At 42.6% G+C, this 24,149-nt stretch overlaps 1 protein-coding gene across 2 annotated transcripts in view; it reads left to right on the forward strand.

Annotated features, from left to right (window-relative positions):
- The window catches only part of LOC117368799 (carcinoembryonic antigen-related cell adhesion molecule 8-like), a 41,368-nt gene that overhangs the window by 1,569 nt on the left and 15,650 nt on the right, over positions 1-24,149 (forward strand). The window contains exons 2-5 of one of the 2 annotated variants that reach the window (XM_033962502.1): positions 2,929-3,282; positions 8,838-9,119; positions 16,040-16,279; positions 19,379-19,495. In XM_033962502.1, the coding sequence (XP_033818393.1) occupies positions 2,929-3,282; positions 8,838-9,119; positions 16,040-16,279; positions 19,379-19,495 (993 nt within the window). The remainder of the gene's footprint in view (positions 1-2,928; positions 3,283-8,837; positions 9,120-16,039; positions 16,280-19,378; positions 19,496-24,149) is intronic. The other variant, XM_033962503.1, reaches the window with a different exon arrangement.

Below are 24,149 nucleotides of genomic sequence, written 5' to 3' on the forward strand. Positions count from 1 at the left end.
ACCAGGTTACTCCAGAGATTCGCTTGCTGCTCTACTAGGACTGGCCATAACATCTGAAGCTGAAATACAGGCAGGTATGTACTGTTTCATTCACATCTTTGGTGGTTGGAAAGGGATAAGTGACCGACCAGTGGGGGACTGTGTGTGGTGTACAGTAGGTTTTTGGTGGGTTTTGGAGGGCTCACCATACAATATAAGGGGGTTATGGTAAGATATGAATCTTTTATGTGAAGTTCACAGTGGTCATCTGGTCAGTTTGGGCATCTTTTTTGACACGTATTCATTGTTAAAACAGATCTAACCCAAAACATCCAAATTGTGCCCCGGATGTATTCTAAAATGTTTGATTATGACAGAAAAACATCATTCCATATACATATTATGTTTTCCATCCATAACGATTACTTGTGCTATAAACTGTTTGTCACTCATTTCATTACATTTAAATTAGTTTTATTTTTTCTATTCATGACGACCACTTGAGTTATAAACTGTCTGCCATTTATCTTATTACATTGAAAATAGTTTTATTCACTCTTTTATGTTTGTGTTCACTAACCCATCGGTCATTTATAATATTTCCATCATATATTTTTTTGCATTGATCATTTATCAGTGAATAATTTATGAGTATTAGTTTTAATATGTTTCTTCTCAATCTTTATGTATTTATGCATTATTATTGCAGAGTGTTATGGTCAAAAGCGTTTTATAACTCATGCAGACATAGTAGATTTTTGTTTTAAATAAATGCCGTATTTTATATATTTTTTTGTATTTTTTATATTTTATTTGCTTTTATTCTTTGCTGTTTTTTAACATCATTTTTTCATATATGTTTTTATATTTTTAATATTTGCTGTTCATGTTCTAATGTATAATTATGTTTATTTACTTATGATTGTTTATATGTATGTAATTCGTAGACTCCTGATGCAGGCCGGGTAGCCGAAATATGATCATATCAAGTCGTTGAGTTGCTTTGGATGTATGAGCTATTTTGGATTAATAAAGACCATTGGATTTATCAAATGAGTTGAAAGACACTTTTTTGTGCACCAATCTGATTGGACATTTCCACTTTGCTCTTGCCTGCCAGAAAAACATCCAACTTTTCATGGCCCTCAGAGATGTCACCCAGGGATCAACACGATCATATCCCTCGGCTTTACACACCCAATCGTCATCGGGTCAACTCTAATGTGCAAATAATGTATAAATTTTAACGTTTCTTTTTCTTTTTATCTTTTTTTCTTCTTTCCTTATATGTGTTAAACTCTTATTACTAATCTTAAAACAATAAATATAACTGTGAGTTTAAAGTGGATACTTAGCTTCACCGGGATGGTAAGTTGGTAAGGGATACATATGCCAACATGTTTCACCCCTAAAAAGGGGGTTTCTTCAGGGCTATTATCCCTTTTATGCTAGTTATACACGGCTGGCCACCCGATCTTGAAAAAAACTTAGATCGGGTGGCCAGCCGTGTATAACTAGCATAAAAGGGATAATAGCCCTGAAGAAACCCCCTTTTTAGGGGTGAAACATGTTGGCATATGTATCCCTTACCAACTTACCATCCCGGTGAAGCTAAGTATCCACTTTAAACTCACAGTTATATTTATTGTTTTAAGATTAGTAATAAGAGTTTAACACATATAAGGAAAGAAGAAAAAAAGATAAAAAGAAAAAGAAACGTTAAAATTTATACATTATTTGCACATTAGAGTTGACCCGATGACGATTGGGTGTGTAAAGCCGAGGGATATGATCGTGTTGATCCCTGGGTGACATCTCTGAGGGCCATGAAAAGTTGATTGATACACCTTAGTTACAAGGTATTAAGGGTGATCCACAACATCACCTTAGGAGAATAATCAATAGCACCTTGTAAGAATATACAGTGTAAGCCTATTGTCCTAATAAATAAGAAAAACATCCAAGTCATAAGCCTGCCCTAGTCCCGCCCACACCATGCCTCTTACATACACCCTTGAGAATTAAACGAACTGTACATTACATTACATTATATTGTACTTATTAACCGCATTACCAAAAAGTTCTACGTGATTTACAAAAGATTATTAATGATAAACATGATCCATGAAATAGAATGAATTAAGTAGTCTTTAGTGAAAAGATAGGTCTTTAGCTGTTTTCTGAAATGTTTATGAGAATCAGCTGTGAGCAGCAATGAGTGAAAGTCTTTTTCGTGAGAGGCTGCCTGAGATGCTAAAGAGTGATTAAGGAATTTCTTACTTTTACACTTTACAGAAGGGCATAGAGAGAGTAGAGAGGGACAGATTCTTCAAACTTTCAAAAAATAAAAGAACAAGAGGGCATTCGGAAAAGTTGAAAGGGGACAGATTCAAAACGAATGCTAGGAAGTTCTTCTTTACCCAACGTGTGGTGGACACCTGGAATGTGCTTCCAGAGGACGTAATAGGGCAGAGTACGGTACTGGGATTTAAGAAAGGATTGGACAATTTCCTGCTGGAAAAGGGGATAGAGGGGTATAGATAGAGGATTACTGCATAGGTCCTGAACCTGTTGGGCCGCTGCGTGAGCGGTCTGCTGGGCACGATGGACTTCAGGTCTGACCCAGTGGAGGCATTGCTTATGTTCTTATGAAAATCAAACAAGGCATGAGCTTTTTTGCTATATTTATATATAGCTTTCACATTTAAACACACGCACTTGGTGTTGGCTCTTGATAGGCATAAGTGCACATGCCTAAATATTATGCACATTGATTCTAGATTATGCTAGTGTGCTAAAACAGAACCTAGGTGCCTTTATGGAGATGCCTTTATGGAGATGCCCCTTGTCATTTTTCCACTATACTCTTCATTGTCATAGTGATGTCAGATCAGCTAATGCTGGGAGCAGAATCTCACTTACAGCTTCGTTTTGTTCCTTCTCTTTCAGTATTTCTGGGTTTGTGGAGCCCCCAGATTTCTGCACAAATATCAATTGTCCCAGTTCCAAAGACCCCACTGGTTGGAGAGAATGTCCTGCTGTCTGTCTATGGTGTCACTGGAGATATCCAGACATTTGACTGGTACAGAGGAGGGACCACAGATAAAAATCAGATGCTGAATTATATCCCAACTGCTATTTCTCCAGAGAAAATTTATTCTCCCTATGAGGGCCGGCTGAGTGGCTTTCCAAACGGCTCCATGGAGATCTCAGGACTTAATACAAATGACAGTGGCCATTACACCGTGCAGATTCAAGCAAATGGAATACAAGAAGCCATAATAATAGTAGTAAAAGTCTACGGTGAGTTTACATTTGTTATATCTCCCACTTATAACCTGTCACAGGTGGATGTCTCTCCATTATTTTCATTCTACTCATATGTCTCTTGTGCTATGAAAAGAATTATATGTCTCTTGTGCTATGAAAAGAATTATGTTTACATAGGAGAAAGATTACCTTATTGCAGTCACTATTTTCTTGAGAGAAAGACAGGCCAGAAAAATGATACATTTCAAGGTCCAGAAAAACTGATATATTACAAGGAAAAATAATATATTGCAAGGTATAGTGAAATGCACATTTAGCATACTTAGGGCGTCAGAGGAGGGGCGGGACCAAGGCTGAGAAGGCAGCTTGAGGACCCGATGGCAGCTTGCAAAGATCGCTAACACTAGTGATCTTATGCAGGCTGATGAACTGAGGTAAATTGAGGCCAGGGGGAACACGCAGGCCTTCCGGGAGGGGGGGGGGGTTGTACAAGCCTTCAGTGGGGACAGGCAGGCCTTGGATGCAGGCCTTCAGGGGGGGACAGGCAGGCCTTGGAAGCATGCCTTCAGTGGGGACAGGCAGGCCTTGGAAGCAGGCCTTCAGTGGGGACAAGCAGGTCTTGGATACAGGCCTTCAGGGGGGACAGGCAGGCCTTGGGTGCAGGACTTCAGGGGTGGGGTGCAGGCCTTCAGGGGGGATAGGCAAGCCTTGGGTGCAGGCCTTTGGGGGGGCAGGCAGGCCTTCAGGGGGGAGACAGACCTTCAGGGGGGACAGACCTTTAGGGGAATGGCCCTGGTATAGAAGTACACAGATGGAGGGAAGGGGGGGGGGTTCAAAGAGACGTGCATATGCTGGACTTGGGGGGGAATAAATAATGGGTCTAAAAATAGAGGAGAGGGAGAGAGATGATGGGCAATGGGATTTAGGGAGGGACGGAACAGAAAGGGAGAGAAGTTGGACACAAGGGATGGTGTGGAGGGGGGATAGAGATACTGGATAGGAGGGTAGTTGGGAAAAGAAAGGGAGAGATGGTGGACCCAGGGGTGGTAGGGAAGGAGGGAGAGATGCTGGATGAAAGGGTAGTTGAAAAAAGGTGGATCTGTAGATGGAGATGAAAAAAAGGAAAGATGCCAGACCTCCGGGGGAGGGAAGGGAAACAGAAGGGGAGGACAGAGATAGAAGATGGATAGTTAGCACAAAGAAAGAAGGAGATCCTGGCAAGCAAGTTATCAAAAGACAACCAGAGCCTGGGACCAACAAAATTTGAATAAGGACCAGATAACAAAAGGTAGAAAAAATCATTTTATTTTCTGTTTTGTGATTACAATATGTCAGATTTGAAACGTATATCCTGCCAGACATGGTGTTAGACCGCAAATGTGAGCTAGGATTTAACAGAGAGAGGTAAAGTCTTTTTTGTTTGTTTACACCAAAATGCCAGTGTGGTTAGGAGAAGGCAAAGGGGATGAAGAGGCTATAAAAAGGGTGAAGAGGTTATAAAATAAACCCACCAGGATGTTTTAAAAAAAACACCCAATTGGGCAGGAAAACTGAATCGAAAAATCAAATCGAATCGAAATTTTTTTTCCTGAATCGGGCAGCACTAGTAAGTGACGTCAGAGGGGGATGGACCGGCAGACGCAGTCATTGTGGGATCTTCTTCAAGCTTCATTGGCTGCATTGCCATCGGTCGATGCTGGGGGGAGGGCCGGCGTTGTCATCGGGTGGGGGCCCGTTGCTGTGGGGAGGGCGGCGTTGTTGTTGTCGTTGGGTAGGGGCCCATTGCTATGGAGGGAAGAGGAGGGCCCGTTGCCGTTGCTGTGTGGAAAGGGTGGTAGAGGGAGAGAAAGTGGGCATCCTGAATATGAAAGAAGGGGTATCAGGCTTTATGAGAGTTTCAGATACTATGGACCCAAGAAACTCAGGTTCAAATCCCACTTTAGCTCTTTCTTTTTAAATTGGGAGCCCTCCTTGGACAGAAAAAGACTTAGGGCCAGATTCTGCAACCAGTGTCCAAGTCGGCACCCAAGTCGGCGGCCTACATTTCAGCCGCCTATCTTGACTGAATAGGCCTATTCAGTCAAGATAGATGGCTGAAATGTAGACCCGGAATACCCTAGCCTACATTTCAGCCGCTTATCTTTGCCGCTAGACTGCAGCAGCTGATTGTATCAGGGGGATTCTCTCCCCCCCTTCCTCCCCAAAGCCGTGATTATGTAACCGGCAGCCAAGTTGGATTTTCTGTCAATCATTCAAGGGCACTGGTTACAGAATCACGGCTTTGGGGAGTCCCTACCGCTCAGCTGATGGAGGAGGGGGAATTCCCCTGCCATGATCAGCTGAGCCAGCTGCTGCAGAGACTCCCTTCCCAACTGACAGGAGGGATGCCCACTCTCTCCTGCCAGAACCCCTGAAACCACTCCTGACAGGAGGGATGCCCATTCCTTCCTGCCGTCACCCCCTCAAACACCCCCCCCAAAAACATACTGGACCCCCGCCTCATGTACCTTTATCTGCAAGTCCAGCCAGAGGGATACCTACTCCCTGTGGCCAACAAGATCGCCTCTTCAGAATGGCGGGCCTTCCCCTTCCTGGTGCATCCTGGGATACACTGGGGAGAGCCTAAGGCCCTCATTGGCCCAGGCACCTAAGGCCTCCTTCCCAGTGCATTCTGGGATGCAATGGGAGTGGCCTCCCATTGGCGAGAGCCCTAAGGCCCTGGAAGTGGCATCCCCACCAAGAAGGCACCCTCATAAGATTAAGAACGGGATCACGAGTAGATCGGAAGAAGTCATAATGCCACTTTATAGAGCAATGGTCAGACCACACTTGGAATACTGTGTCCAACACTGGTCTCCTTACCTCAAGAAGGACATAACTCTGTTGGAGAAGGTGCAAAGGCGAGCCACGAAACTAGTCAAAGGAATGAAAAATTTGAGCTACGAAGAACGCCTCAGGAAACTGGGACTGTTTACACTCGAGAGGAGAAGACTGAGAGGCGATTTGATAGAGACTTTTAAAATATTAAAAGGATTTGATAAAATAGACCAAGAAGCAGGATTACTAACATTTTCAGATGTGACACGGACAAGAGGTCACAGCTTGAAACTGTGTGGCAGCAGGTTCAGGATAAATGTCAGGAAGTTTTGTTTCACACAACGAGTGGTGGGCGCTTGGAATTCTCTTCCGGAGGATGTTGTGACGGAGACTACTCTTCTGGGTTTCAAGCGCAAGTTGGATATACACCTTCTTGCAAATCATATTGAGGGATACGGTAATTTCAGGTCTTCAAAATAGAGAACCTAAATGGGCCGCCGCGTGAGCGGATCGCCGGACTTGATGGACCTCGGTCTGATCCGGTGAAGGCATTTCTTATGTTCTTATAAGGGATTTTTATTGAGCTTTGATGTTTTTGGCTAATTGTGAAGGATTGAAACCTATTTGGTTCTTGCAATAATTGAAGTTTTTTTAAAAAAAAATCATTTTATTGTTTTCAGTATTTTTGTAGCCCGCTAAGAACATTAGATTATGTGGGATATAAATACATTAAAAGGCAGGGGAGGCAGGAGAAGGCAGCTGGAGAGGCAGGAGAGGGCAGCTGGAGCGCCGGCAGATCAAGAAATTCACTCGCAGTCTTCTCCGACCGCCTCTTCCTGTAGTGAAGTTGGGCTACACCAATCAGTAGCTGCTTTGACATGCAGTGTGAGATGGCAACTGAATATTAGCGCTTAGCGGCTAGCCTAGTCACTAGTTATGTCATGTGACATAGCTGGTTAGCACCAGTGCTCATTGGCTGGTCAGCTAAGTTTAGCAGCTAGATAAACCCACATAAATAGCAGGTCTCTCTTTGCCCACTATGACTTAACTGGCTATTGTTTCTAGCAGCCCAAAAAAGCCATAAATTCAATGTTGATTGCCATATACAGCCTGCCATTGAATTTCTGGGTTTGCAGATGACCTGAATATTGTACCTCTACTATATCTGCATTTATAAGACACCTGAAGCCTGAAGGCTATTGAAGTTGTGTGCATTCATGCACAATAGGTATTTTTCTGTTCCTGGAGGGCTCACAAAATTGTTTTTTAACATTACAAACAGCTGAAGTGGAATTTAACCTGGGTTCCCTGAATCTCAACTGAGTGCTCTAAAAATGAGGCTACCCCTCTGCTCTATATGGATGCCTGTGTGACAAATGAATTAAAATCATATTAAAAAAAACATAAATAACTACAACAATTAAAATCACTTAAAAGCATAAAAAAAGTGAATTATAACCATTTACAAACATAAATAACCCCATCCTTTACGTAGCTGTCCTAGCGTTTTTAGCATTGGCTGCGATAGTAACAGCTCGGATGCTCATAGGAATTCTATGAACATCGGAGCTGTTACTGCCGCTGCCAGCGCTAAAAACGCTAGTGCTGTTTTTTAAAAGGGGTGGGGGTAAATGAATAATTAATCAGCAAGACATTCCTAGGAACAGTGAGAAGGTATGAAAAAAGCCATATATATTGTCTTTTAAAAAAAGACATGCATAATGTTTCATAAGAATCCCCCCTCTCCATTACATTAGTTACTAATGGCACTGCTCTTACTCCTACTGTAGGTGTCTGAAGATTCACATACAGTATTAACGCAAGTGAAGAAAGAAACCTAAGATATGACATGTGTATTACAGTGTTCCCCCGCAAATTTGCAGTTCACGGACTCACTCACTCGTGGTTTTCTCCGACCACCTCTTCCTGTAGTAAGGTCGGGCTACACCAATCAGGAGCTGCTTGTCAAAGCAGCTGCTGATTGGTGTAGCCCGACTTCACTACAGGAAGAGGTGGTCAGAGCAGACCACGAGTGATTTTCTTCATCTGCCGGCGCTCCAGCTGCCCTCTCCAGCTGCCTTCTCCTGCTTCCCCTGCTTTTTGAAAGGCAAAAAAAAACCACATTTGTGGTTTTTTGAAATTCGGGGGGGTTTCTGGAACGGAACCCCCGTGAATTTTGGGGTAGTACTGTATATCCAGACAGCATTATAATTGGTGTAGTTTCAGTCCATTATAATTGGTGTAGTTTCAGCATTATAATTGGTGTATCAACAACTCCAACATCTGCCAGAATAGATAAAGACAGGTTGTTCACCCTCTCCATGGTAGGGAGTATGAGAGGGCACTCTCTAAAGTTAAAAGGGGACAGATTCCGTACAAACATAAGGAAGTTCTTCTTCACCCACAGAGTGGTGGAAAACTGGAACGCTCTTCCGGAGGCTATTATAGGGGAAAACACCCTCCAGGGATTCAAGACAAAGTTAGACAAGTTCCTGCTGAACTGGAACGTACGCAGGTAGGGCTGGTCTCAGGGCACTGATCTTTGACCTGGGGGCCGCTACAGGAGCGGACTGCTGGGCACGATGGACCACTGGTCTGACCCAGCAGCGGTAACTTCTTATGTTCTTAATATTATTATTTTAAAAATGCAAATCTAAGTTTAAAATCCACACGGATACCAAGGTAGCTATATCAGTCAACAAGATGTCACAGAAGTCTGGTATCTGGAACATGCTATATTACATGATCCATATTTTTGACTTTTTTGGCAGACAGAATCTCAAATGTGACCATCAGCAGTAACATCACATCTGCATATTTATGGGCAGGTGAGGACTCTGTCCACCTAACATGCACAGCCCTGGGGAATGAGCCCAGATTCTTCTGGAGCTATAATGGGACCTCCCTACCCTCAGATCCACGTTATCACCTCTCTGCAAGCAATGAGTCCCTGACTATCAGCCCTCTAGCTCGGAGTGATGCCCTTGCCTTTACCTGTATAGCTACCAACAGTGTGAGCCAAGAGAACAACTCACTGACCCTCAACATTTCCTGTAAGTATGTAAGCTACTGCCATTGTGATGTGATTAGGGTGATGTGATTAGGGCATTTCCCACACAGGAAAACTTGGAACGTCCCTCCTCTTCAGGATCACCGAACTGTGGAACAGCTTTACTGCCCATCTTCGGAGTTCGACCTCCCTACAACACTTCAGAAAACATCTGAAAACCTGGCTTTTCTCCAAAATGTAACTTCCCCCTCCCCCCTCCCCCCTCCCCTTCCTGTTTACCAAGCCCTCCTTCCTTCCATTGGAGCTCCTTTCTTTGTTTTTAATTCCTGTAAACCGTGTCGAGCTCCACTTCTGTGGAGATGACGCGGTATATAAACTTAAGGTTTAGTTTAGTTTTAGTTTAGTGATTAGGAAAATCTCTGATTAGATAAGGGACTGCTGTATGCACATCAGCAATATAGTAAGGCTGCTGTATGCACATCAGCAATTTAGTATTCTCCTCTCCCACTGCACCCCCTACTCCTTCCCCCTTTCTTTATTCATTGTTTGGCTGAGGTTTTTGCATTGTAATCTTGAAAACTTTATATAGAAACATAGAAGATGACGGCAGAAAAGGGCTACAGCCCATCAAGTCTGCCCACTCTGCTTACCCACCCCCTGTCTATGCCCTAATGACCCAATTTCCTTATCTTGACCCCCGTAGGGATCCCACATGGGTATCCCATTTATTCTTAAAGTCTGGCACGCTGTCTGCCTCGATCACCTGCACTGGAAGCTTGTTCCAATGATCAACCACTCTCTCTGTGAAGAAATACTTTCTGGTGTCGCCATGAAATTTTCTGCCCCTGAGTTTGAGCGGGTGCCCTCTTGTGGCCGAGGGTCCCTTGAGAAAGAAAATATCATCTTCCACTTCGACACGTCCCGTGAGGTACTTAAATGTTTCGATCATGTCTCCCCTCTCCCTACGTTCCTCAAGAGTGTAGAGCTGCAATTTGTTCAGTCTCTCTTCGTACGAGAGACCCTTGAGCCCCGAGATCATCCTGGTGGCCGTCCGTTGAACCGATTCAATTCTGCGCACATCTTTACTATAATGTGGCCTCCAGAATTGCACACAGTACTCCAGATGAGGTCTCACCATGGCCCTGTACAACGGCATTATGACTTCAGGCTTTCGGCTGACGAAACTTCTATTGATACAACCCAATATCTGCCTTGCCTTAGATGAAGCCTTCTCCACTTGATTGGCAGTTTTCATGTCTGCACTGATGATTACTCCTAAATCTCGTTCTGCTGAAGTCCTAGTTAAAGTTTCTCCGTTCAAGAAGTACGTCCTGCATGGATTTCTGCTTCCGAGGTGCATGACCTTACATTTCTTAGCATTGAAGCCTAGCTGCCAGGTTGAGGACCAACTTTCCAATGTAAGCAGATTCTGCGCCATATAATTCTGTAAACTACATTCACTTACTATATTACATAGTTTGGCGTCATCGGCGAATAGTGTTATTTTACCTTGAAGCCCTTGAGTCAGATCCCCTATGAATATGTTGAAAAGGAGTGGACCCAGGACCGAGCCCTGCGGCACTCCACTGGTCACCTCCGATGTTTTAGAGAGGGTACCATTAACCACCACCCTCTGAAGTCTGCCACTCAACCAATCATTGACCCATGCAGTTAGTATCTCTCCTAACCATGCAGTTAGTGTCTTCTCCCTCCCTATTCGCGTGGGTTAGGGGCACAGCCGGGGCAGGAGCGATCTTCATACATTTGTGCTCCATGCAGAACCGTGTTGTGAGTTCCCGTGGTCTCACGAGACTACAACAGGAACTCCCATTATAGTCTCATGAGACCACAGGAACTCACAGCATGGCTCTGCATGGGACAGGAATGTAGGAAGATCACTCCTGCCCCACGTCACCGCTAGAGTACCAGGTAAGGTCCGTGCTCCTGGGGCGGCTGCTTGCCTCCTCCTCCGATCGCCTCCTCCTCCTCCAATCGCCCCCCTTCCGCCTCTGACCACTTCCCTCCTCCTCCGATTGCCTCCATTCTCGCCCCGATCCAAGTCCAGGGGCCGTATTTTTCCGATGCAGGCTGCCAATGAACAATTCTTGGGGGGGGGGGGGGCCTGTGGAAAAAAATCGTGAATAATCAACAAGAGGACAATCCAGATACGAAAGACTTCAAAAACTTTTTATTCTTGCTTAATTATAATCTCCCTTTACCCACACAAACACATGAAAAAGGCCATCATTTAGATGTGGTAGCTATGTCCACAAATGTGATTTTAGACCCTTCCATCTCTCTATCTGATGGTACTTGGTACCATGATATCTAGTCTGATCATTTTACTTATTATTTCAATTTAATCTGGATTCACTTAAAATCTAAAACACATCCATGGGTAAAAAGAGAATACCTCACAAGGGGTCATATCAATCCAGAGGAATATTGGTCACAATATGAATTACAAGCGGAGACAGGAGAAGGGGTTGATTTCTATGATCACTGGATGAAAACTAGCACATCCATTTTAAATAAAATTGCCCCTTAATGGAAAAGTTAAAGCTGCTCAAATAAATACAACAAATGGTTCGACACCGAACTCCTAAAAATGAAACAATCAGTAAGACGATTGGAAAGAATCTGGAAAAAAACGGGAAAACTGTCAGACCGGAACAATTGGAGATCCAACATAAAACTCTACAAATAGCTGATAAAAGAAAAACGTAAAGCTTTTTACTCATCCAAAATTAACTCATCTAATACTAGCTCAAAAGGAATCAATACAAAAGAATTGTTTAACCTGGTTACTAATTTATTTGACACCACACGTTACACTCATCTCATGCATAATATTAAACCACCTTCAGCAAATGATTTAGCATAGCATTTCGATTCAAAAATTAAAAACCTAAGAAATAACTGTTCGACAATTGACATATACGAACATCAACTAACTAACATACAAGGAAATGAAACACCAGCGGACATGATTTGGAGATCCTTTCAAGACTTATGGAATATTATATCAAATTATATAACAAGTATTCTAAATCATACTGTGTTCTGGACTCATGTCCCCCAGAAATTATGAAAGCAGCTCCATTAAAATTCAAACTATCTTTGCTGAATTATTTAACCAATAACTTAAAAAATGGAAAATTCCTCACTAATAATGGTCATATTATAATAACCCCAATTCCAAAAAATCGTAAAGAATTACCAGCATCAGTAACCAACTATAGACCAGTAGCATCCATTCCATTTATTGTAAAAATTATGGAAGGATTGGTACATACCCAATTGATGGAATATCTTGACCAGTTCTCTCTTCTGCATGCAACTCAATCCGTTTTTAGGCCTTTGTGTAGCACTGAGACGGTAATGGCGGCTATCTTGGATAATTTGCGTTTCTTGTTCAGTAAAGGCCTTAACGCCCTGATCATGCAATTTGACATGAGTTCTGCCTTCGACTTGGAAGACCATGGGAAACTGTTACAATGCTTAGACGCAATTGGAATCACAGGAGAGGTGTTAAACTGGTTTCGAGGTTTCCTTATATCCCGCACCTATCAAGTACGTTTTAATCACAATCTCTCTGATACATGGAGCAATCCATCTGGCATGCCTCAGGGGTCGCCACTATCCCCATTGCTTTTCAATGTCTACATGTCTTCATTAGGTGCGCAATTGTCCCAACTGGTGATAAAATTATTTAGCTACACAGATGACTTTACGATCATTATCCCATTCACTACCTCTTTCTCGGACGCTACCCCTAAAGCAACAGAAGTACTAAATTTGATGGAGCAATGGATGATTGAATTCAGACTAAAGCTTAATCCAGAAAAACCAAATTTTTTTGTAGCTTAGCCACACTCGCTTAACACTAAAACATCAATGTGCATCAGTAATCTTAGCTATCCTATTCAATCTACTATGAAGGTATTGGGAGTAACATTGGACCAGAGCCTGACCATGAAAGACCAGGTGGATTCCTTAATTAGAAAGAGTTTTCACACCCTCTGGAAGCTTCGGTCCATTAGAGCATACTTTGATGTTTCAACATTTAGAATTCTGGTTCAATCCCTTATGCTGAGCCAACTTGATTACTGTAACATCGCCTATTTGGCAATTCACCAGAAGAATATGCGGCGATTGCAACTGGTACAAAATGCTGTGGTCAGGCTACTTTGTGGGTTGAAGAAGTTCGATCATCTTACACCTTCCTACCGACTTCTATGGAGGCGCATGTGAAGTTCAAGTTTGGTGTCAGAGGCAGGATAGCGGCAGAGGGAAGACAGTTCCTGCAGCCTATGGCAACCTGCAAGGATTGCTAAAGTACTGGCAATCCTCTCTGCAGGTTGCTCCCTGCTAAAATTAGGTAAAGGGATGCGCGGGAGGCCAGGGAGGAACACGCAGGCCTTCCGGGGGGAGTAGTCCTGGTGTAGAAGGGAGGGAGGGAGAGAAGGGGGTTCAAAGAGACGTGCATATGCCGGACTTTTGGGGGAAGAAATAATGGGTCTAAAAACAGAGGAGTGGGAGAGAGATGGTGGACAATGGGATTTAGGAAGAGAAGGAACAGAAAGGGAGACAAGTTGGACACAAGGGATGGTGTGGAGGGGGGATAGAGATACTGGATAGGAGGGTAGTTGGGAAAAGAAAGGGAGAGATGGTGGACCCTGGGGTGGTGGGGAAAGAGAGAGAGATGCTAGATGAAAGGATAATTGAGAAAATGTGGATCTGTGGATGGAGACGAAAAAAAGGAAAGATGCCAGACTTCCAGGGGAGGGAAGGGAAACGGAAGGGGAAGACAGAGATAGAAGATGGATGGTTAGCACGGAGAAAGAAGAAAAAAGGAGACCCTGGCAAGCAAGTTATCAGAAGACAACTAGAGCCGGGGACCAACAAGATTTGAATAATGACCAGATAACAAAGGTAGGAAAAATGATTTTATTTTCAATTTTGTGATCAAAATGTGGCCATTTTGAGAATTTATATCTGCTGTCTATATTTTACATTATGGGCCCCTTTTACTAAACCGCAATAATGGTTTTTAGCACAGGGAGCATATGAGCATCGAGAGCACAGCTCCCTGCGCTAAAAAACGCTATCGCGGTTTAGTAAAAAGGGAGGGGGTATATTTGTCTATTTTTGTATACTTGTTACTGAAGTGACATTGCATAAAATCATCTGCCTTGATCTCTTTGGAAGAATATAAATGATAATTAACATTTTCTCTGCGTACAGTGTGCTTTGTGTTTTTTAAAATTTTATTGTGGGTAGATCATTTTGACTTCGTCATTTTAAAAGTAGCTCGCAAGCCCAAAAAGTGTGATGTACACCATCTGGCCCCATTGCTTCTCAGGGGTAGTCTCCCAGCTTTGGAACATTCTTCCCATCCCTGTCAGAAAAGAAAACAGATCGTTTTAAAGCTCTTCTTAAAACACACCATTTTAAAGGTGCCTTTAGTACTTAATTCCTCCCCTGGGATATTCCTGCTCCCTTTCCAATAGACTCTCACTCTACTTCTAAGAGAATCAGATCCTTGTACCTCCATTCCCTTTGTTTTGCTCCTTTTTTTGTTTCCCATCCTTTATAGATTGTATTTCTACCCCCATATCAGTTCTGTTATTTATCTTTTTCTGTAATGCCATTGAAGTTGTATTTTTTTAAACTGTACTTCCTCAGAGAACCCACTTGAGCTGGATACAGAGCAGGAAAAGTAACTTCATCCTAACAACACTCTCTTGATTTTCCATCTTCCGGTTTGAATGACTTATAAACCCTAGACCTGGGCCAGGGACCCCAGTATGTTCAGTACAAAAAGAAGTTCATATTTGGTTTTATTTCTCCACTGTTGGAAGTACTTGTTGTGTTTAATTTTGGGGGGTTTCCAGTTCAGTTTCTATTTCTATTTGTGACCCCTTGTTCTGTATTTGGTAAAATCTATCTGTGTTTTGTGTATGAAGAAGTCATTTAAAGTAATTTTATGTGTGGTAGTAATGGCAGCTGGGGAGATTGGGAGAGGGAACAGGGAGAAGAGGGGATAAGAGGCCCCCTTCTTAATTTCTGCCTTGGGCCCCAGCAAGTCTAAAACCTTGGTCTATCTTTGGCCACTAAAACGTAGTCAGCCAGTGCTTAATATTGCCTTGACTGGCTAAGTTTCTAGCTGCTAAAAATAGATCAGATATTCAATCCTGTTCACTGAAAACAAGCCTAACACTGAATATCTGGGCTTAATACCAACCACAGGTACCAATCAGCATCACTAACTTGTGCAATCAGAATATTGAGCCCTAAGTCTCTAATTCAACCTAGCCTCCCCCCCCCCCATACTTAATAAGAAAGGTAGGAAAAGGCTGTATAACATAGATAAAAACAAACACTCCCAATCAAAATGATAACATTTCCTATATTGTAGAGGGCAATTATCATATACTATAAGATTTAAAAATGTAAATTGTCATGGGATTGGGATTGGGGGCAGGGAGGAATTGGGAATTAGTGGGGGGAGGGGGGAAGGAAGGAGGGTGAGATTGGGGATGTGCTTATAATTTGTTCCTTACAATATAATGGTTCCTGCAGGCCTTGTTCCTTTGGCTCTGATAGTTTCTTTTTGTTATCTTGGTGCCGTTTAGCCTCTCTTTGTTGCCGCTTTCTTTTGAAACTGAATAAAGATGATTTTTAAAAAAAAGTAAGTTGTAAATTATCTGTGCTAATAGTTCTGATAATTCTACTTTGAATGTCATGGCTCTGGTTTGTATATTTACCGTATATTCACAGTCTCCACTGACAGGAAAAGCTTAAAAGGGATTTACCTTGATGTGGGAGGGGAGGGGTCATCCCTGTTCTGCTTCTTATGAATGATGCCTCTGCTTTTCCTAGTTAGCAGTGAAGATCTCTATATCTCAAGCACTTTGCTGAGTGTTTTATCTAATGTTGTGACCCATATCTCCTTAACAGGGAGACCCGATGAGAGAATCCAGTGTGGAGCGGATCTCCTAGAGGAGAAGGTTATATTACGATGTTCCTGGCTTGGAGGGTCCCCAGCTGCTGATGTTCATCTACAGTTCCAAAGTATTAATGACACTGAACAGAACGAGGTGAAGCGGGATGTATCCAAGGACAGTGTTGCTGCCGGAGATCAACTTACCTGCCATGGCTCTCAAATTGACAAAGAGGACATGTGCTATCTTGATTTTGGTGAGAGCTTGGAGGTTTTTCATCTTCCATGAGATTTTTCCAGATCACCAAACCAGGTCCCAGGCCCACAACAAGGTGACTGGGAGCAGTTCCCTAAGATGGTATGCTGTGCGACTCCACTGACAGGAAAAGCTTAAAAGGGATTTATATTGAAAAATAAATATCTAAATAATTTTAAAAAAAGGGATAACATAGTTTAAAAAAAAAACCAACTCTACTGCACATAGGCTGGTAGAACCTCACTGCTGAAGGCCAAGATGCTCTTTTTTTCCCAGTAAAACAGGTTCAAGGGGTTGTAATTTAAATGTCCCTTTCTCTAAAGTTTTTTATACAGTCCAGCTTTTATCTGTCACTTAGTGGCTTCTGTTTAAGGCACAGTCATCCCTACAGATTAGCTTTGGAAAACTAATGTCAGGTTGAGGAGGGATGGGGTAGACTGAGCTAAATTCTATGCACAGTACAGGGACCTGATGTAAAAGCCAATAACTACACTCCAAGGAATAAGATTGACCTTCAACTTTTCAAAAAGGAGTTGATGAGAACATGAAAGTGTTTTCAGCAAAGTGAAGGCTACCTAGCTCCATACTATAGAACCTAGACACTACAAGTGTTAACCCACAGGGATACTCCATCTTCAAACCTGCTTTATCAGACCTGTCTACCTGATTCCAGATACTCTCCTGACCTGCACTTAGACTTGCTCCAAAAACAGAGGCTGAGTATTAATAACCTGCTATTTAGCAGAGATCTGTACTCTGTATCTACATGCCAAGATAAGCTCAAGTTGGGAACCTGGTAACCATAAACCTTTCTTCTATCAGAGGGTGTAAATTAGTGGGGGTTTTTCTTTGGAGCACAAAGTCCAGCAAAGACATCACATGGGAAGGGAGCAAGAGAGAGCACCAGCACCTCCTTAGTGCCTCCCCTTCAAAAAGAAGTCCAAGATACAACTTGCGTACCTGTCTTCACCCCCAGCTTATTCACTGCAGAGAGAAGCCACAGTTGTTCACCCTCTTCCTCACTGGGGAGAAAACAAGAATCACATTCATCAGCTTGTTGAAGAAGAGAGTAGCTGGGATCATGTATAGTTGTCTTCATCTACCTCCCATTTCCAGCTCCCTTACCCCCATGCCCTCATGTTATAAATAGAAACTATGACCATTTGCCTCTACTCTTCCATTTGCTAAAAACAAGAGAAACCAGAGCTCTTCCTCCGCATGCCTGTTGGAGGAGAAAGAAATTGGAGCCTTCTTCAGCATTTTTTTATTCCTCCCTCCCCCTCCTCCTCCCCCTCCCCCAACGGAAAAAAAAGGAGTGGTGTCTAATGGGGCCACCTTTCTTCACCTCTCCTCACTAAAGAAAGGATTATCTGTTTCTATCTAGAACTGTATTGAGCTATAGTTGCACTCTTTGTGACTCATCACAGGCACCTCATCCCACCCTATCCATGTTGCCATCATCAATGAGAGAAGATGATGGGCTGGGAGCAATTTTGTACCCTTAAATATGTGTGTCCTATGTAGCTGCACCACTCACACAGACCTTGGAATGGGGCTACCTGCATGCATGCACTAATCTGCTAAAGAAGAATAGCAGGGCTAAGAAGAGCCAAGAAGCAAGAAGCTGGAACCTAGTTTGATCATTGCCTTCTATCATCTCCCACACCCTGCTGAAACCTGGCCAGAGAGAGAAACCTGAGCTACCAGCCTTCATTGCCTCCATCCTATCTGCTGAAAGAAAGAGAAACTGAAAGAGAGAAATCACCTGTCAGGCTGCTACCAAAGGAGAGAGAATTCAGAGAGGAAAAGGAAGTCACTTGCCACCAAAGAAGAGATGGGCCAGAGAGAAGAAAGTAACCTGCCACCAATGGAGAGAGGACCCAGACGAGGAGACAGTCACATGTGTAGCATCTAAACACTGAAGCCGAAGCTCACATTAGTGAAGATTTATAGCTGAAGCACCAACATTAAAAGAATTTGACTCTACAATTGATGACATGACTGATAATGGTGCTGCCACAATGCAATAAGGTGATAAAGCTTAATGTCAAATAATTAAGTATTGACTTCAAAATATTAAATCTTAGGAAAAATTATATATAAAAATAAAAAAGAATAATTACTGTATATCAGAGTGAATTACCAATTACTACTATAAAAATACTTCTGGAACTAGGAAGTCATTTGAGAAGGAGAGCCGAGGCCAGCACAAACAGCAGGGAGTTAAGCAGTGGCATAGGAAGGGGGGCGGAGGGGTGGACTGCCCCGGGCACTGTCATGGTGGGGGCGTCGGCACATCTCTGCCTTCCTACACCACGCTCATACCTTCCCTCCCTCCCTTCCCCCCAGTACCTCTTTAAATCTTTGCCAGAGTGAGCAACTTCTTCGGCCTGCTGCTCGGGCCAGCCTGGCTCCCCTCTGAAATCACTTCCTGGTCGAGGGACCAGGAAGTGATGTGAGAATGAAAGCCAACAATGGTGTGAGTAGCAGGATGGAGAAGCTGCTCGCGCTAGCGAAGATTTGAAAAGGGTCAGGGGGGAAGGGCAGGTGCAATTGGGGTGTGGGGATACGGAAGGAGCGGGGGAGGCACCACATTAGCCTCACTAGGCCAGTGGAAGGAGGTGATGCTTGCAGCCAGAGAAGAATTCAAGAGGTGGGTGAGTAGAGAAGTTGAGAGCTGCCGGTGCAAGCGCCTCCATCCAGACGGTGCCCGGGTGATCTGCCCCTACCTTTTTACTGCGCCACTGCACATGCATGCTCCTATTGGGAGAAGAGTGTACTCTTTTTCTACATAGTGCTCACTATTCCCAAAGAGTGTGCACTAGTTAAAAAAAACTGGCAAAATGTCAAAATAGTTAGAAAAGCGTGAATACAGTGAAAATCCCCATAAATGACATGGGAAAAGAAAGGGAACAGAAATTTTCTGGTTGCCCATTGCTAATACATGAATGTCCTTTTCTTTGTGCATTGTGGAAGAGGTTTTCATCCTTGTGTTACAGAGAAAGTATAGTCGCTGTATACTGAGCAGTTCCTTTTCTGAGAGAAATTTCACTTTCATATCTAATTCTGATCTTTAATGCAAGTATTGACCCTTCCCCAGGGGATCCTAGTGGTCTATCTGCAGGCGCCATCGCTGGAATTGTTGTTGGAGTCCTAGCGGGATTGGCACTCATCGGCCTCACTGTGTATCTTATCCTGAGGAAGAAGAAAAAGACAAGTAAGACAGAGACCTATCATTCTGTCTCTTTAATAATCAGATATAGGATTATAATGAGCCTCAGAATCCTGTTATTTTTCCCACAGCTAATAATATTTATTATTTCTACAATGCTATTAGAGACATGCAGCAATGTAAAAATTGTGGATGTGTTCTTGTTAGTTGCATTTGGATAGCTTGTGAGCTTGCTGAGGGATTGGGATCCTTGGTGATGTTATAGGAGCTGAACATGGGAAGTATTTACTGCTCAGCTCTCTCCTGAAGAATCACACTGAACTCAAGACAAAAGCCCTCTAGTGGTTGTAATAGATAACTATACAAAAGGATCCATCTATAGCAGGGGTGTCAAAGTCGGTCCTTGAGGGCTGCAATCCAGTCAGGTTTTCAGGATTTCCCCAATGAATATGCATGAGATCTATTTGCATGCACTGCTTTCATTGTATGCTAATAGATCTCATGCATAATCATTGGGGAAATCCTGAAAACCCGACTGGATTGTGGCCCTTGAGGACCGACTTTGACACCTGTGATCTATAGGAATGTGCAGTTTACTACTACTACTACTACTACTATTAATTATTTCTATAGCACTACTAGATGCATGCAGCGCTGCACAGAGTCACAAAGAAGAAGAAACAGTCCCTGTTTGAAAGAGCTTACAATATAAACAGCCAAGACAGGCAAACAGGATGTCATGGATACAGTTAAGGGGAACGGTTAATCAGTTGGCTGGAATGGAGGGCAGAGGAGTAGGGTTAAGGATTGAAGGCTATATCAGAAAGGTGGGTTTTCAGTCTGCTTTTAAACTCAGGTACCGGTAATTTATTTCAGGCATAGGGGGCAGCTAGATGAAAGGAACGAAGTTGAAGTCAGGAAATGGCAGTGGAGGAGAAGGATGACGCTAGGATGACTTATCTGAGGAACGGAGTTCTCTGGGAGGTGTATAAGGAGAGAGAAGTGAGGAGAGATATTGGTGGAGAAGGCATATTGAAGGTGATGCAAGGGGGAGGAATTCTGTACATAGTGATGGAGTGAGAAATGTGGCATTGTGCTGGAGAGGGGTGATAGAAGGAGAAATGGGCATGGGGCTGGTGGGCAGTGGTGAAAAATGCTGCACATGATCCAGGGGATGAGAGTGGGAGAAATGTTGGATGTGGAGGTAGAGGGGGTGGGAAAGATGCTTGGATCTCTCAAGACAGATGGACAGTGAGAGAAAGAGAAGGAGACATATTGCCAATAGGGGTGGAGTTGGACTCATAGAGGGACAGAGAGAGAGAGAGATGTTAGTTGGGGAAGGGAATGGGGTCCGGAGGAGAGGAAGCGTGCAGAAGGCAGAAAGAAATATTGGATGCACAGTCAGAAGGAAATGCAACCAGAGATTCATAAAATCACCAGACAACAAAGGTAGGAAAAATCATTTTATTTTCAATTTAGTGATCAAAATGTGTCAGTTTTGTGAATTTATACCTGCTGTCTATATTTTGCTCTATATTTGTCCATTTTTCTATAGTTGTTACTGATTGCATATTTTAAAGTCATCTGCCTTGAACTCTTTGAAAAAAAGCCCGAATATAAATGATAATTAGCATTTTCTCTGCGTACAGTATGCTTTGTGTTTTTTTAATTTTGTGGTTACCATGATGTATTAATAAGATTATATTGTATGGATATGAAAAATGGATGAAAGAAATTGTGTTACAATTAGTACTATTATTATGAGGGTTGGGTTAGGGACGGAGCTTGGGCAGGTCTGGGGCGGAGCTTGGGCCGGGATACTCGGTTGGTATTTGTCTTAGAGTGTCTTATGGGCCTGGCTTCGCCTCTTTATGGTTCATTAACCCAGTCAATAGGTTACTTAAGACACCTACCATATATACTACTCTAGTAGACTGGTGGTGCTATTCTAGAGACAGGTATGTAATTTTTCATTCAGACTTTTGTGGGGTGGAAGGGATTTTATGACCACTGGGGAGGATGGAGGGGGTATCATTATTTAGTCCCTCTAGTGGTCATCTGATCTGTTTGGGTAACTTTTGGGCATTTAGTCGCTTCTAAAACAAGTCTAGGTCAAAATGTCCAAGTTCTGTCCAGGATGTCTTAGGAATGTTCGATAATTATTACTGCAAAATGTTCAAATCTAGGTCTGCCCAAAGCACACCCATTTATACGCATCCAACACACCCCTTGATTCTTGGACGCACAGCAGGCAAAATGTCCTTCTAGACATCCAGAAAACCGGTTATGAACATTGGCACTTGGATGTTTTGTCGATCAAAACGTCGAAGTGCCAACTTAGCCATTTTTTGGGATGTTTTTCTCTTTTGATTATGTCCCTACTTATATGATTCAGCTTATATGCATGGTTTGGTCATGATATCAGATAAAAATAGATTGAGAACAACTAGAAATTTTTTAGACCTGTCATACCCAAGTTTGAGAGGTGTGGTTTATAAATCATTGCATTCAGTTACATTCCAATATTTTGCTGCTAAATGGTGGTCTTACATACCAGTAGAACTTAGGATGATATAGAACAATGGTCGGTTTAGAAAGAATCTTAAGACTTTTCTATTTTTAAGTTTGTATCCTATGGAAATTAACTGCTCTTATTAAGTACAAATCTCTAATTCCTGGGGATACCCAGTCCGTTCTCGATATAAGCCACATAGAACTCCTTGGGGTATTTGTGGAGTAGACGATTGGATTGTGATTATGATTGTGAACAAGGAGTTTGTCTTAAACTAATTTTCCAGGTCAACAAATGAAATGACTCAGTGTTATTATTAACTGTATTACTCAAAATTATATAGCATATTGTATATTAAATTGCTGGTTGATTATTAATAATAATGGTGAAAAGTGTTAAGTATCAAAGTGCTTCCTCCAGTTGTGAACCGATAGGGAAAACAAATTGGGACCATCATCACACTTTTCTTCCAAGTCCTATAATAGTGATATTATACTTTATAAGTTTACTGATCTTCACTACTGAATGTATGCACTAATATAACTGCAATGGAGATGTATAAACAGTTATAAAAATATCACTTATCTTCTGAGTGATGATGGAAGTTTAATCGCTATTCAGCCCAATCGGTCCACTCGGGATGTTCTATTTTTTCAATTTTTATTTTCTTTGCATGGTGTATGCTATGTTATAAAGTGCTCTGTGAGATTAAAACATCATATCACTCCCTACCCAGACCTGAATTTTGCTGAAATGGCTTCCTTAGAAGGAGTGTATGTTGATATTTGTGCAGGGGCGATCCGAATAATGGCGCCGATGGCGTTCTCAGGGCCACCAATTAATTGTATAACAGTAAGAAAAACCTGCCTTCTCTATCATGTTTTACTTTTCTGTTGGGGCTGTTACAAAATGCTGCATGGTGCTGATTGAGTCCAATGACTCTCTTCTGTAAGCCAGTGATTACATAGGCCCCCCAAAAAAAGAAAAGGTTTTTTTGCTGTCTTGGATTTTTGACCTGTTCCTAGGGTTATTTCGGTTGCTGATTCTGAAAATTGCATTGTATAGACTGCATCAGCTCTAATTTCTTAGATATGGTATCCTTACTTTCTATGCCTTTGGGATAGGAGAGTCAAACATGAACATTGGACAAAAAAGATGCCTCCAAATGAATTTATGGTGGTTGGAGAACAAAATGTAATCAATGAACCTTTGGTAACAGGAGATAGAATCATATTGCCACCACTACATAAAAAAATAAAAATCAGAAAAAATCACTCCAAGACTGCAATGGTGAAACAGCAGCACTTTGAGGTCAAAACATGCTCAGAGACACAGAGGCAAAAACAAGGAGCTGAAGCCCCAAGAATATCACTTCACCACCCAATCATCACATATTATGAAGTCAAGTGAAAAAAATCGAAGTAGATCGCTTCAGTCTAGCACAAAAAATATGTTTTCTTATACTTTAAACTATTTCAAGCGTAACATAAGAACATAAGAACTGCCATCTCCGGATCAGACCCATGGTCCATCGAGTCCGGCGATCCGCACACGCGGAGGCCCAGTCAGGTATACACCTGATGTAGTTTTAATCACCCATATCCCTCTATGCCTCTCATAAGGAGATGTGCATCTAATTTGCCTTTGAATCCTAGCACAGTGGATTCCTTAATAACCTCCTTTGGAAGAGAATTCCAGGCGTCCACCACTCGCTGCGTGAAGCAGAACTTCCTGACATTTGTCCTGGACTTGTCCCCCTTAGCTTCAAACCATGTCCTCTTGTCCGTGTCACGTTGGACAATGTAAATAATTTGTTTTTCTGCTCTATTTTATCGATGTCTTTCAGTATTTTGAACGTCTCTATCATGTCCCCTCGCAGCCTCCTCTTCTCAAGGGAGAACAGTCCCGGTTTCTTGAGTCGTTCCTCATATTCCAAGTTCTCCATACCTCTTATTAGCTTCGTTGCTCATCTCTGCATCCTCTCCAGCAGTTTTATATCCTTCTTTAGGTTGGGAGACCAATGTTGGACACAGTATTCCAAGTGTGGTCTGACCATTGCTCTATAAAGCGGCATTATGACTTTCTTCGATCTACTCATGATTCCTTTCTTTATCATGCCTAACATTCTGTTTGCTTTCTTTGCTGCTGCTGCGCATTGTGCCGATGGCTTCAGGGTCCTATCTATCA

This window comes from Geotrypetes seraphini, chromosome 11 (genome assembly GCF_902459505.1).
Source record: "Geotrypetes seraphini chromosome 11, aGeoSer1.1, whole genome shotgun sequence".
Taxonomy (NCBI): domain Eukaryota; kingdom Metazoa; phylum Chordata; class Amphibia; order Gymnophiona; family Dermophiidae; genus Geotrypetes; species Geotrypetes seraphini.